The following is a 15,549-nucleotide window of genomic DNA, read 5'->3' as shown; positions in this document are numbered from 1 at the left end:
ATTCAAGCGATTCTCCTGCCTCTGCCTCCTGAGTAGCTGGGATTACAGGGCCCACCACCATGGCTGGATAATTTTTGTATTTTTAGTAGAGATAGGGTTTCACCATGTTGTCCAGGCTGCTCTCAAACTCCTGACCTCAGGTGATCTGCTCACCTCGGTCTCCCAGAGTGCTGGGATAACAGGTGTGAGCCACTGCACCTGGCCAAAACTTTTTATTATGAAAATTTTAAACCAGTACCATAGGAGACTGGGCTGGGAGTGGTTGCTCATGCTTGTAATAAATACCAGCATTTTGAGAGGCTGAGATGGGTGGATCACTTGAGCCTAGGAGTTCAAGCCTGGGCCATGTGGCAAAATCGTCTCTTCAAAAAATACAAAATAAATTATCTGGGTATGGTAATATGCACCTGTTGTCCCAGCTATCTGGGGGGCTGAGGTGGGAGAATCACTTGAGCCTAGGAGGTTGAGGCTGCTGTGAGCCGAGATCATGCCACTGCACTCCAGCCTGGGTGACAAAGGGAAACCTTGTCTTAAAAAAATAATAAATGACTGGGAGCGGTGGCTCACACCTGTAATCTAAGCACTTTGGGAGGCCAAGGCGGGTGGATCACCCGAGATCAGGAGTGCGAGACCGGCCAACATGGTGAAACCCCATCTCTACTAAGAATACAAAATTAGCCGGGCATGGTGGCGCATGCCTGTAATCCCAGCTACTCGGGAGACTGAGACAGGAGAATCACTTGAACCCAGAAGGCGGAGGTTGCAGTGAGCTGAGATGGCGTCACTGCACTCCAGCCTGGGCAACAGAGCAAGACTCCATCTCAAAAATAAAAATAAATGCACAAATAATAATTTTCTTATATTGGCTGGGCACAGTGGCTCACACCTGTAATTCCAGCACTTTGGGAAGTGGGAGGATTGCTGGAGTCCAGGAGTTCAAGATCAGCCTGGGCAAGGTGGAGAGACCCCGTCTCTACAAAAAATCTAAAAAGTAGCCAGCCGTGATGGCTATGCTTCTGGTCCCAGCTATGGAAAGGCTGACATGGGAAGATTGCTTGAGGCTGGGAAGTTGAGGTTTCAGTGAGCTGTGTTCACGCACTCCAGCCTGGGTGACAGGGAGATCTTGTCTCAAAAAAAAGAAAAAAAGAAAAGGTAATAATTCCCTAATATCAAACTCTATTCGGTATTAAAATTTCCACCTGTCTTGTAAGTGTCATACATTTTTTTTGTTCAGTTTGCCTGTTTGGATCAGGATTCAAATAAGGTTCATACCTTGTGACTAACCAATATGTCTTTTAAATCTCTTTTAACTCATAACTTCCTCTTTCATACCTTTTTTTTTTTTTTTTTTTTGAGACGGAGTCTCGCTCTGTCGCCCAGGCTGGAGTGCAGTGGCGCGATCTCAGCTCACTGCAAGCTCCGCCTCCCGGGTTCACGCCATTCTCCGGCCTCAGCCTCCCGAGTAGCTGGGACTACAGACGCCCGCCACCTCGCCCGGCTAGTTTTTTGTATTTCTTAATAGAGACGGGGTTTCACCGTGTTAGCCAGGATGGTTTCGATCTCCTGACCTCGTGATCTGCCCGTCTCGGCCTCCCAAAGTGCTGGGATTACAGGCTTGAGCCACCACGCCCGGCCCATACCTTTTTTATTCATTGAATAAAATGTACTCAATTTACTCATTGAAGAAACAGGTTATTTTTCCTGTAGAGTTTCCCAAAGAGAGGATTTTGCAGAGTGCATTCTAGAAGTGTCGTTTAGCATGTTCTGCTTTCATCTATATTTCTTTTTTTTTTTTTTTTTTTTTTTTTTTTTTGAGAGGGAGTTTCACTCTTGTTGCCCAGGCTGGAGTGTAATCACCCAATCTCGGCTAACTACAACCTCCACCTCCCAGGTTCAAGTGATTCTCCTGCCTTGGCCTCCAGAGTAGCTAGGATTACAGGCTTGCACCACCATGCCCAGCTAATGTTCGTATTTTTCGTAGAGATAGGGTTTCACTATGTTGGTCTGACTGATCTCGAACTCCTGACCTCAGGTGATCCACCGCCTCAGCCTCCCAAAGTGCTGGGATTACAGGAGTGAGCCACTGCGTCTGACCTCATCCATATTTCATTAGCAGTTAGATCTAGAAGGTAATTGCTATGTGTTTTTTGTTTTTGTTTTTTGAAATTGAGTGTCACTGTGTCATTCAGACTGGAGTGCAATGGAGTGATCTCGGCTCACAGCAACCTCCGCCACCCGGATTCAAGCGATTCCCCTGCCTCAGGCTCCTGAGTAGCTGGGATTACAGTTGTGTGCCACAATGCCCGGCTAATTTTTGTATTTTTAGTAGAGACGGGGTTTTGCCATGTTTGCCAGGCTGCTCTTGAACCCCATACCTCAGTTGATCTGCTCACCTCGGCCTCCCACAGTGCTGGGATTACAGGCATGAGCCACTGCACCCGGCCTACTTGCTAGTTTTTATACTATTGTAAGAAACATCTCCCTCAAAATTTCATTTTTTGTTTACTGTCGTGTATCAAAATACCTTTGATTTTCATATCCACAATCTTGGTAACTCTTTTAATTGATTTGGTGAATTTATTTATAGATTTTTTTTTTCTTTTTTCTTTTTCTTTCTTTTTTGAGATGGAGTCTCGCTCTGTTGCCCAGGCTGGAGTGCAGTGGCATGATCTTTACTCACTGCAACCTCAGCATTCCGGGTTCAAAGGATTCTCCTGCCTCAGCCTCCCAAGTAGCTGGGACTGTATACAAATACATACATACATGTGGTATGTGTAGGCACAGGCCACCACACCGGCTAATCTTTGTATTTTTAGTAGATACAATGTTTCACCATGTTGGTCAAGCTGGTCTCCTGTCTCGGCCTCCTGAAGTGCTGGGATTATAGGTGTGAGCCACCATGCCCAGCACTGTAGACTCTTTTGTATTTCCTATATATGCAATTATATCATCTATTAATAATGATGGCTTTGTTTCTCCCTTTCCAGTGTGTAACCCTGTTTTTCCTTCCCTTACTGTGCTTGCTATGACACCCAGTGCATGTTGAACAGAAATAGAGATAGCAGAAGTTTTGCCTTTTTTCTGATTTCTCTCTCCAACTTTTTACCTCACATAATGATTGTTGCTATAGTTTTCTAAAATCTACCTTTTATTGAATCAAGTGTCCCTCTAGACTTAAATTGCTAAGAGGAGTTTTTTTAATGATGAATGACTATAGGATTTTAATAGCTTCATTTTCTTCATCTATCGAGACAATCACGTGTTTCTCCTCTGTTCTATTAATGTGACAGATTATATTGATTGATTTTTCTGGAAAATCCTGCAGATTATAAACCACTTTTACATTACTAGTATAAAACCACTAAGTAACAGGATGTTCAGAGCATAAAAGAGCTAGCCATGGTAAGACTCGGGGAGAAATCTTTTTTTTTCTTTTTGGAGACGGAGTCTTGCTCTGTCACCCAGACTGGAGTGCAGTGGCATGATCTCAGCTCACTGCAAACTCTGCCTCCAGGGTTCGCCATTCTCCTGCCTCAGCCTCCCAAGTAGCTGGGATTACAGGCGCCCGCCACCATGCCCGGCTAATTTTTCGTATTTTTAGTAGAGGCGGGGTTTCACCTTGTTAGCCAGGATGGTCTCGATCTCCCAACCTCGTGATCCGCCTGCCTCAGCCTCCCAAAGTGCTGGGATTACAGGCGTGAGCCACCGCGCCTGGCCAAAATCATTCTATATTTACACAAACTCTCATGAATAAGAAGAAAGGAAATGATCCTCAATTCATTTTGTATTAATACTAAAACCTGTAAGGATGGTACAGAAAAAGTGAATAAATTGATTCAAATTATTATTAAAACAAAATATTTAACAAAGGGAATTTAGCAATATATAAAAGGTAATACATCTTACTATTGCTAACTATATTAAAATGTGACTTCCTTTTTTTTAATGTTAGGCCCATTTTTTGTCTTAGTGTACTTATTTTTATATGTAATTATTTATCTGTTCACTTCTTTTGATTCACTCCTAGGATTTTTCTAGAATATTTTCTTTTACTTTTTTTTTTTTTTTTTTTTTTTTTTTTTTTTTTTTTGATGGAGTTTTGCTCTTGTTGCCCAGGCTGGAGTGCAATGGTGCGATCTTGGCTCACTGCAGCCTCCGCCTCCCAGGTTCAAGCAGTTCTCCTTCCTCAGCCTCCCGAATAGCTGGGATTACAGGCACGCACCACCATGCCTGGATAATTTTTTTTGTATTTTTAGTAGAGATGGGGTTTTTCCATGTTGATCAGGCTGGTCTCGAACTCCCGACCTCAGCCTCCTCGGCCTCCCAAAGTGCTGGGATTACAGGCGTAAGCCACCATGCGCAGCCCCAAAATATTTTCATGAGGGAAATCACTTAAATATTGTTTAGATATGGATGCTTTGGGTAAAGTGCTTTTCTGTTTTTCTTTTTGAAATTAAGAGGAAACATGGCGGCTATCCTTCTCTCACATCGAAAAGGAAATTTTGAGCAATCATGGAAAATCTAAAACGTGCTGTGAAAACAAAGAAATGAAATGTTGCAGGTAACAGCCTTATTTTGTTAAATGACAGGTTATCTATGGTATGCTTAATTATTTGTTAACTCCATACCTCAAACCTGAAGACCTGAGCCGGGTTGGGTCTGGGGGGCAGGGCAGGATTGGGTTGAGCTGGGGAGTGTCAGTATGAAACCAGAGAAGCTAGATCCAAAGGGCCAAGGAAGGGATGTTGTTAGAAAGCAAGGCCAGGGAATAGTAGTTCTGAACCCTGGATCAGATGAATGTGTTTTTGTATAGATGTATCAGTAGGACAGAGTGAGAGGGTATGAACACTAGGTATGACAATTCGATGGGTCTTAGTATTCTGCTTGTTTAAAAGTAATGGATATTAATGCCATATAATTGGAGGAGGCCAAAGGATCGTTCTTATTGGTTACTGGGCTTACTTTGGGATAGTTGGGTTGTGTTGACGGCTAGGGATTGACTGGCCAAACTGAAAACAACACTATGCGAGTAATTTTTTTTTTTTTTTTTCTGGGACAGACTTTCACTCTGTCACCCAGACTGGAGTGCAGTGGCACAATCATGGCTCACCACAGCCTCGATCTCCTAGGCTCAAGCAATCATCCTACCTCAGCCCCCCAAGTAGCTGAGACTACAGGTACATGCCACCATGCTCGGCTAATTTTAAAAAAAGTTTTGTAGAGGGCCTGTTGGCTCACACCTGTAATGCCAGCCTAGCAACATGGTGAGACCCCACCTCCATAAAAAATTTAAAAATTAGCCAGGCATGGTGACTGGTGCCTGTGGTCCCAGCTACTTGGAAGGCTGAGGTGGGAGAATCGCTTGAGCCCAGAAAACCAAGGCTGCAGTGAGCCATGATCGTGCCACTGTACTGCAGCCTGGGTGACATAGAGACACAAAGTGTCTCAAAAAAAAATTTTTTTTTATTGGTAGAGATGGTGGTCTCCCTTCGTTGCCCAGGCAGGCTGGGCCACCAACTCCTGGGTTCAAGTAATCTTCCCACCTTGGCCTCCCAAAGTCTTGGGATTACAGGGATGAGACACTGCACCCCACCATTTTTTTTGTGTGATGGCATACACACCATAAATAACTAAAATTGAAAAGGAATTGTTCATTTGAGTTCCTAAGGTTGGCCAGTATTGGCCAGGCGTGGTGGCTCACACCTGTAAATCCAGCACTTTGGGAGGCTGAGGCAGGTAGATCACCTGAGGTCAGGAATTCGAGACCAGCCTGGCCTACATTGCGAAACCCTGTCTCCACTAAAAATACGAAAATTAGCTAGGCACAGTGGTGTGTGCCTGTAATCCCCACTACTCAGGAGACTGAGGCAAGAGAATCACTTGAACCTGGGAGACAGAGGTTGCAGTGAGCCGAGATCGTACCACTGCACTCCAGCCTGGGCAACAGAGCAAGACTCCACCTTAAATAAATAAATGAAGTTGGCCAGTATAAAGATCACAAAAGTTAAAAAATCAAAACAAAAATGCCCAACATGCAGGCACAGAGGTTCTTTAAGATCTCATATGCAGGCTTTGAAGCGAGCATTAAGAAAAATATATTGTTGGCTAGGCACAGTGGCTCATGCCTGTAATCCCAGCACTTTGGGAGGCTGAGGCAGGTAGATCACCTGAGGTCAGGAGTTTGAGACCAGCCTGGCCAAGATGGTGAAACCCTGTCTCTACAAGAATGCAAAAATTAGCCGGGCGAGGTGGCGTGCGCCTGTAATCCCAGCTACTTAGGAGTTTGAGGCATGAGAATTGCTTGAACCCAGTAGGCAGAGGTTATGGTGAGCTGAGATCATGCCACTGCACTCCAGTCTGGGCAACAGAGCGAGACTCTGTCTCAAAAAAAAAAAAAAAAGAAAAAGAAAAAGAAATTTTGTTGATAAGGCTAGTTTCACAAATAGTACATTTTATCAACTACTGAATAGATGAAACAGCAGATTATCTATGGTATGCTTAATAATGTAAATAATTCTGTGATATAATCAGTGGATTTTAAAAAAGAAAAAAGTTATATTAATTTTGCAGTTCAATAAAGTAAAATAATTTTATAACAAAACAAGATTTTGGATCGCTTGAGGGGGGTAAGGGGAGGGTCAGAGGTTGCAGTGAGCCGAGATTGCATCACTGCACCCCAGCCTGGGTGACACAGCAAGACCTTGTCTCAAAAAAAAAAAAATAGTATAAATATCTGTTAGCTTTATACAGTTGAAGAAATTGATAGAATATATTTAAGCTAAGAATGGGTAAGGGAGGGAAAAATGTGTTTTTGAAACTTCAAACCATATATTTGAAAACATAATCAGATTTTAGCGTGACTGTTATTATATTTATGTTATTTATTTTATTTTATTATTATTATTTTTTTAGATGGAGTCTCACTTGTTGCCCAGGCTGGAGTGCAGTGGCACGGTCTCGGCTCACTGCAACCTCTGCCTCCTGGGTTCAAGCAATTCTCCTGCCTCAGCCTCCCGAGTAGCTGGGATTATAGATGCATGCCACCACGCCTGGCTAATTTTTGTATTTTTAGTAGAGATGGGGTTTCACCATATTGGCCAGGCTGATCTCAAAGTCTTGACCTCGTGATCTGCTCGCCTAGGCCTCCCAAAGTGCTGGGATTACAGGCATGAGCCACCACGCCCGGCTTTTTTTGTTGTTGTTGGTGGTGGTGGTGTTACAGAGTCTCACTCTGTCGCCCAGGCTGGAGTGCAGTGGTGCAATCTCAGCTCACTGCAAGCTCCGCCTCCCGGGTTCACGCCATTCTCCTGCCTCAGCCTCCCGAGTACCTGGGACCACAGGCACCCGCCACCACGCCTGGCTAATCCGCTCGCCTGACCTCCCAAAGTACTGGGATGACAGGCGTGAGCCACCGCGCCCGGCCTTCGTTTTTGTTTTTGTTTTTTGAAACGGAGTTTCGCTCTTGTTGCCCAGGCTGGAGTACAATGATGGGATCTTGGCTCACTGCAACCTCCCCGTCCTGGCTTCAAGTGATTCTCATGCCTCGGCCTCCAGAGTAGCTGGGATTACAGGCGTGCACCACCAAGCCCAGCTAATTTTGTATTTTTAGTAGAGAAGGGGTTTCACCATATTAGGCTGGTCTCATATTCCTGACCTTTGGTGATCCCCCTGCCTCAGCCTCCCAAAGTGCTGGGATTACAGGCGTGTGTCACCACGCCCGGCCTATATTTATGTTATTATATATCTTTGTTGTTTATGTTTTTGCTATGAGATGCCTAAAATCCTTTGTTGAATGTAAATAAGTAAAAATAACTGTTTTCCTTTTTTATTCAACAGGAAAGATTGTTTAAAACTAATGAAATACCTTTTAGAACAGCTGAAAGAAAAGTTTAAAGACAAAAAACATCTGGATAAATTCTCTTCTTATCATGTGAAAACTGCCTTCTTTCACCTATGTACCGAGAACCCTCAAGACAGTCAGTGGGACCCCAAAGACCTGGGCCTCTGCTTTGATAACTGTGTGACATACTTTCTTGAGTGCCTCAGGACAGAACAACTTAAGAATTATTTTATTCCTGGATTCAATCTATTCTCTAGCAACTTAATTGACAAAACAAGTAAAGAATTTCTGTCAAAGCAAATTGAATATGAAAGAAACAATGAGTTTCCAGTTTTTGGTGAATTTTGAAATTGTATTTTTAGAAAGAGATTGTATTTTTAGAGTGACCCTAAATCCTGGAGAATACAAGAAAACTTTAAAAAGAGGCCAGGCGCTGTGGCTTACACCTGTAATCCCAGCACTTTGAAGGCCAAGGCCACTTGAGGTCAGGAGTTTGAGACCAGCCTGACCAACATGGTGAAACTCCGTCTCTACTAAAAATATAAAAATTAGCTGGGCATGGTGTTGCATACCTGTAATCCCAGCTACTTGGGAGGCTGAGACATGAGAATCACTTGAACTCAGGAGGTGGAGTTTGCAGTGAGTCAAGATGGCACCACTGCAGTCCATCCTGGGTGACACAGCGAGACTCCCTCTCAAAAAATAAATAAGAAAAAAAAATAGGAAATTATTAAAACAATTTTTTAAAAAGCAACAAAATAACAAAAAATTAGAGTGACTGCAATAATTGGAATGTTTGAAATTTGTCACAGCAATAATTGACTAAAATGAATGTAAATAATTATTCAGTTTTCAGTTTGTTGTAATAAACTCTAATCAGTATAAAGGATTGACTATCCTAGGAAAAAGATTACTCAAGGAATAAGAAGCAAAAGGAGTATTTGAAATCTAAAAACATTACCATGCTTGCTTTATCATGCAGGCAAATAAATAAATGACATTTTCAGATTGGAATAAAAAAAAGATAAAGTACATATTGCCTTAATTAAATTCATCAAGTACTTACTGAAAAACAGCTCTCCACCGTGCCTGGCCAGGCAATACATAATCTTTTTTTTTTTTTTTTTTTTTTTTTTTTTTTTTTTTTTTGAGACAGAGTCTCACTCTGTTGCCCAGGCTGGAGTCCAGTGGCATGATCTCGGCTCACTGCAAGCTCTGCCTCCTGGGTTCACGCCATTCTCCTGCCTCAGCCTCCTGAGTAGCTGGGACTATTGGTGCCTGCCACCACACCGGGCTCATTTTTTTTAGTACTTTTAGTAGAGACTGGGTTTCACCTTGTTAGCCAGGATGATCTCGATCTCCTGACCTCGTGATCCACCTGCCTTGGCCTCCCAAAGTGCTGGGATTACCGGTGTGAGCCCCTTCGCCAGGCCGAAATACATAATCTTGTAAGAAAACATAAGATACTTTATTTTAATATATGTGACTAAATGTAAAACCTAATTTATTTTCTGTTATCTATTTATTTTTACTTTCAGTAACACTTTTTTTTTTATTTTTAGGTAGCATTCAGCCTACAGGCAACTGCTGTTTGTTAAATTTTTCCTGTTCATATATTTTGCACATTTTCTTGTTGGTTAGTATTCTTCTCATTGTTTTGTAGAAGTTCTTAATATTTTTGGGGTACTTATCTTTCATTTGTTGTCTGTGTAACAAATCACTTCTGCATGTGGGTTGTCTGCACCTTTTTTGGTGTCTTTTAGTAAACAAGGTTTTTTGTTTTGTATTGTTTTGTTTATTGTAAAGATTTTAAAATTTTAATGGAGTTGATATTTTTTTCTTATTCAAGCCTTTGAGAATAAATTGGAGTTGAATTTGTTATAGTTTTTGCTTTATACATCTTGTTTAACAACCTATTGCGTTTGAACATACTAAGAGAAACATTAGACATTTGAAGAGTTTTGGGGACAATTAATGATAAATAGAACACTATGCAAATAAAATAATCTAAGCAATTTTTTTTTTTTTTTTTTTGGAGACAGAGTCTCGCTCTGTCGCCCAGGCTGGAGTGCAGTGGCATGATCTTGGCTCACTGTAATCTCCCACTTCTGGATTCAAGCAATTCTCCTGCCTCAGCCTCCCAAGTAGCTGGGACTACAGTTGTACACCACCACTCCCGGCTAATTTTTTTTGTATTTTTAGTAGAGACAGAGTTTCACCATGTTGTCAGCTTGGTCTCCAACTCCTGACCTCGGGTGATCCACCCATCTCAACTTCCCAAAGTGCTGGGATTACAGGCGTGAGCCACCGCGCCCAGCCAATCTAAGCAATGATTAACTCTGTAAAAAAAATGAATGCGTGAAAGAAAAGTCTGATATGAGAATATTGCTCAGCTGTAAGTATTGACAAAGTCCTCGTAATGTAACCATTGACTATTAATCTTATTGAAGTTATGGACTGTTGTCTGACTTTAAAAAAATTTTTTTTAATTTTTTAATGTGAAAAGAAAAAAAGAAATTATGATTACCCACTCTGTGGTTAGGATAGGACAATAGGCTTAGTGCTTGTATGGTGATAGTGGTAGGGGGATTACATTAGTTTCCTGTGTAACAACCGCAACCTTAGAGGCTTAAAACAACACATATTTATTATCTCACATTTTCAATGGGCCAAGTTCTGGGTGTGGCTCTGCTCAGAGTCTCTCAAGGCTATCATTAAGATGTCAGCCAGCGCTGTAGCCTCATCTGAGGCTTGACTGGAGAAGGATCCATTTTTGTTGGCAGAATTTAGTTTCTTACATTTGTAGGACTGAGGGCTTCAGTTTCTTGCTGTCAACCAGAGGTTGCCCTCAGTTCGTAGAAGCTGTCTTCAGTTCCTTACCATGTGAGCCTCCCAACACAGGCAGCCCACAACGGTAGCTCGATTCTTCAAAGCCAGCAAGGGAGGTACTCCAGCAAGAGGAGTGCTACAAACTTGTTTAACACAATTACATATACATAATTATGGACAGCCATTGCCTGTACTGTGTTCTATTGATTAGAAGCAAGTCAGAGGTCCCACTCATACCCAAGGGGAGAGGAATCGCTCAAGGGTGTTTTTGTTGTCTCAGGTGCCAGCGATATAGTTAGGGGGAAAACAGTTCCCATAAGAACACCCTCATTTCTGTCAACAATTGCAATTTCAAGGGATTCCTAAAACCGCCCTGAGGTTTGATGAAGGACGCACAGAACTCACTGAAACCACTACGCTCATGGTTGCAGTTTATTATATGGTAAGCATGCAAGTTTAAATCAGCCAAAGAAGTGCATAAGGCAGAGTTTAGGAGAGTACCAAACACAGCACTTTCCGTTGTCTTTTGGTGGAGTCATGGACATGTTATTCTCTTGGCATCAATGTGTACCAATACACACAGAATATTGCCAGCCAGGGAAGTTCACCTGAGCTATGTCCAGAGTTCTTACTGCCGCTCATGGTTGGCTGGCTATATGTCTAACTTCAGTCTCCAGCTCCTCTGGAGGGCAACAAGTATAAGCTGATACCATGACCCAAAGACCCCACCATAAATCACATTTTTATACTTTCTGGCACATTCCAAGAGTTTAGCCATTACCTTTCAGAAGCCAAGGGCAAAGGTGAGACTTTTCTTTGGGTTAAGTTAAATTCTTTACTACATAGATGTGAACTTCAGGAGTTGGGGGGCCACAGGACAACCCTGAGGGCCCGACTGTCGCAGGTATGCAAAAACTGAATTAATCTCTCATAGTGGGAAGTCAGTAGATGTCAAAGTTTTAAAACCAAGAAACTGCAGTATAAGCAAGTTATTAATGGCTAAAAGATGAAAAGGTTACATCTTGGGAGTGGAAAATGAAGAGTGGAAGGGTTCAGGACTACTTTTTTAAAAAATAAAATGATTTATTTTTTTGTAAATATGAATACAGTTGGCAAAAACCAAACCAAAACAGAATAAAACCAAAAAATGATAGTTATATGATGGATCATGCCGAAGTACAACAGCATTTATTAGTAGACTATAAAAAATAAATTTTGTGGCCGGGTGCCGTGGCCCACGCCTGTAATTCTAGCACACTGGGAGGCTAAGGCGGGCAGATCACCTAATATCAGGAGTTCAAGACCAGCGTGATCAACATGGAGAAACCCTATCTCTATTAAAAATACAAAATTGGCTGGATATGGTGGCACATGCCTGTAATCCTAGCTACTCAGGAAGGCTGAGGCAGGAGAATTGCTTTAACCTGGGAGGCAGAGGTTGCAGTGAGCCGAAATCGTGCCATTGCACTCCAGCGTGGGCAACAAGAGCGAAACTACATCTCAAAATTAATTAATTAAAAATGATAAAAAATTTATTATTATTATTTTTGAGATGGCGTCTTGCTCTGTCACCCAGGCTGGAATGCAGTGGCGTGATCTTGGCTCACTGCAACCTCCGCCTCCCGGGTTCAAGCGATTCTCTTGCCTTAGCCTCCCAAATAGCTGGGATTACAGGCGCCTGCCACCACGCTGGCTAATTTTTTGTATTTTCAGTAGAGATGGGGTTTCACTATATTAGCCAGGCTGGTCTTGAACGCTTGATCTTGTGATCCAACTGCCTCGGCCTTCCAAAGTGCTAGGATTACAGGCGTGAGCCACTGCGCCTGGCCTAAAAATTTTATTATTTCTATGTGCTCTTTTTCCCCCAGCTTTGACTCTCTAGATGCTTTTGAAAGTTTGAGTTCCTAAGAAATTCCACAGCTAGAGGCTCCTACAATGTCACTGAGTGAGGTTAAGGTTCTACTCTTATAGGGAGCATCTTATCCTTGGGGATTCTGGACAACTAGACCCCTAGGAACTTATAAAACAGCTGCTTTCATTAGGATTCTTTTGACATGGGGAAAATACAGCCATTGTCCATTAAAACACAATCCAATTTGGGTACAAGTACTCTTCAGGTTTTCTTTTCTTTTTTTTTTTTTTTTTGAGATGGAGTCTCGCTCTGTCGTCCAGGCTGGAGTGCAGTGGCCGGATCTCAGCTCACTACAAGCTCTGCCTCTGGGGTTCACGCCATTCTCCTGCCTCAGCCTCCAGAGAAGCTGGGACTACAGGTGCCCACCACCTCACCCGGCTAATTTTTTGTATTTTTTAGTAGAGACGGGGTTTCACCATGTTAGCCAGGATGGTCTCGATCTCCTGACCTCGTGATCCGCCTGTCTCGGCCTCCCAAAGTGCTGGGATTACAGGCTTGAGCCATCGCGCCCAGCCTCTTCAGGTTTTCTAAGTTCTCCATAAGAATACCAAGACTAGGCTACCATCTTTTCTGGCAACAGACTACTTTTTAAATAAGCTTTGTGTAGTCCAAGATTTCTGGAAGGGAAATAGAAATAAAAAATAAAACCAAAAATAAATAACTCTTGTAGAACCATTTGCTTCCATACAGTACATGTATATTTGACTTTGATAAAAATGGAAACAATTTTTTTTTTTTTTGAGACAGAATTTGCCTCTTATTGTCCAGGCTGGAGTGCAATGACATGATCTCGGCTCACTGAAACCTCCGCCTCCTGGGTTCAAGAGCTTCTCCTGCCTCAGCCTCCCGAGTAGCTGGGATTATAGGCGCCCGCCACCACGTCTGGCTAATTTTGTATTTTTAATAGAGACCAGGTTTCTCTATGTTGGTCAGGCTGGTCTCGAACTCCTAACCTCAGGTGATCCGCCCGCCTCGTCCTCCCAAAGTGCTGGGATTACAGGCGTGAGCCACCGTGCACAGCCTGAACACATATTATTTTAAAATTTCTTCATTTTGCCAGGTGCAGTGGCCTGAACACATATTACTTTTAATTTTTTTATTTTTTATTTTGCCAGGCGTGGTGGCGGATCCCTGTAATCCCAGCTACTTGGGAGGCTGAGGCAGGAGAATCGCTTGAACCTGGGAGGCGGAGGTTGCGGGTGAGCCAAGATCATGCCATTGCACCCCAGCCTGGGCAACAAGAGTCAAACTCTGTCTAAAAAAAAAATAAAAAGAAAAAAGAAATATGTGTTCAATGTGAAAAAATCTGATGTTCACGTTAAAAGTGTAAAGAAAAAACCAAAAAACAGTGAAAATACAGAGAGCATTATTAATCTAACATTTTGTTACTGGGTAGTGCCATGCAATTCCAGGCTCCTGGTGTCTTGTTTTGTTTGTTCGTTTTTGAGACGGAGTCTCACTCTGTCACCCAGACTGGAGTGCAGTGGCCCAATCCTGGCTCACCGCAACCTCCACCTCCCAGGCTCCAGTGATTCTCCTGCCTCAGCCTCCTGATTGACTGGTACTACAGGCCCATGCCACCACGACTGGCTAATTTTCATAGTTTTGGTAGAGACGGGGTTTCACCATGTTGGGCAGGCTGGTCTCGAAAACCTGACCTCCAGTGTTCTGCCTGCCTCGGCCTCCCAAAGTGCTGGGCCTCCCAAGTGCCTGACCTGGCACTTGGTGTCTTGAACAAAGACTTGGACAAGACACACACAGATAGTAAAGCAAAGCAGCAAAAGCTTATTAAGCACTCTTGGAAAGGGGAGAGCTGACTGACTTCTGTGAGATGAGATCAGCCTGGTTTGTTATATTTCATGGCCTGTTTTTTCCTCACTTGCTTACCCTAACTTTATTTCTTGTAAGCGAATTGCTCATCCTTGCTTAACCTTACTCTTTTTTTTTTTTTCTGAGACAGGGTCTCACTCTGTCACCTAGACTGGAGTGCAGTGGCGTGATCTCGGCTCACCACAAACTCTGCCTCCCAGGTTCAAGTGATTCTCCTGCTTCAGCCTCTTGAGTAGCTGGGATTACAGGCATGCCCCACCACCCCTGGGTAATTTTCGCATTTTTAGTAGAGATGGAGTTTCACTATGTTGGTCCGGCTAATCTTGAACTCCTGACCTCAAATGATCCACCCACCTCGGCCCCCCAAAGTGTTAGGATTACAGATGTGAGCCACCGCGCCCGGCTACTCATCTTTACTTTCATTTTTTGTGACCAAATTCCTACTGCAAGTCCTTGTGACTTATTTATCCTGTATGTTTTAACTCACTGCTTACTCCCTTATTTCGTATGTTCTGCTTCTGCTTACATGTTTCTCTTACATATTTCATTTTTGCTATCACTTAAGCTAACCTACATCAAAGGGTTCCCTTTGTCCCTGACTTCCTCTGCTATTCTCCTGCCTCAATTTTTCTCTGATTTTAGGACTTTTGTCTTTGGTATTCTGGAGTTTTATTATGAGATGTCTGTGTATATCTTTATTAAGCAGTTAGGACCACAGGCATGCGCCACCACACCCGGCTAATTTTTGTATTTTTAGAGACAGGGTTTCAGTGTGTTAGCCAGGACGGTCTTGATCTCTTGACGTGATCCTCCTGCCTTGGCCTCCCAAAGTGCTGGGATTACAGGCATGAGCCACCGCACCCAGCAGTGTTCTCATTTTTTACTATCTCTACATCCCTAACTCCCCACTCCCAGACTTACCAGAAACTTATTTGATTGGTCTTACTAAAGAACCTCCTGTTGGTTTTCACTGAACTCTGTTTTCCAATTTATTCATTTCTGCTTTTACCTTTCTTTCCTCTATTAGGTTCTCTATTTAACCTTATCACTAATAACAGGAAGCAATTATTACAGTAATGGAAAATTCACATGATGAAGGCTTAAACTAATTATACACAAATATATACTCATAAATTCT

At 42.7% G+C, this 15,549-nt stretch overlaps 1 protein-coding gene across 1 annotated transcript in view; it reads left to right on the top strand.

Moving 5' to 3' along the window:
• The window catches only part of CGAS (cyclic GMP-AMP synthase), a 31,703-nt gene extending 21,980 nt beyond the window's left edge, over window positions 1-9,723 (top strand). The window contains exons 4-5 of the mRNA XM_050786508.1: window positions 4,459-4,561; window positions 7,837-9,723. Coding sequence (XP_050642465.1) covers window positions 4,459-4,561; window positions 7,837-8,188 — 455 coding nt within the window. The 3' untranslated portion in view covers window positions 8,189-9,723. The remainder of the gene's footprint in view (window positions 1-4,458; window positions 4,562-7,836) is intronic.
• The last annotated feature ends 5,826 nt before the right edge of the window (window positions 9,724-15,549 follow it).

This window comes from Macaca thibetana, chromosome 4 (genome assembly GCF_024542745.1).
Source record: "Macaca thibetana thibetana isolate TM-01 chromosome 4, ASM2454274v1, whole genome shotgun sequence".
Lineage (NCBI taxonomy): Eukaryota > Metazoa > Chordata > Mammalia > Primates > Cercopithecidae > Macaca > Macaca thibetana.
The sequence above is the reverse complement of the archived record's forward strand: the minus strand, read 5'-3'. Positions and strand labels throughout refer to the sequence as shown.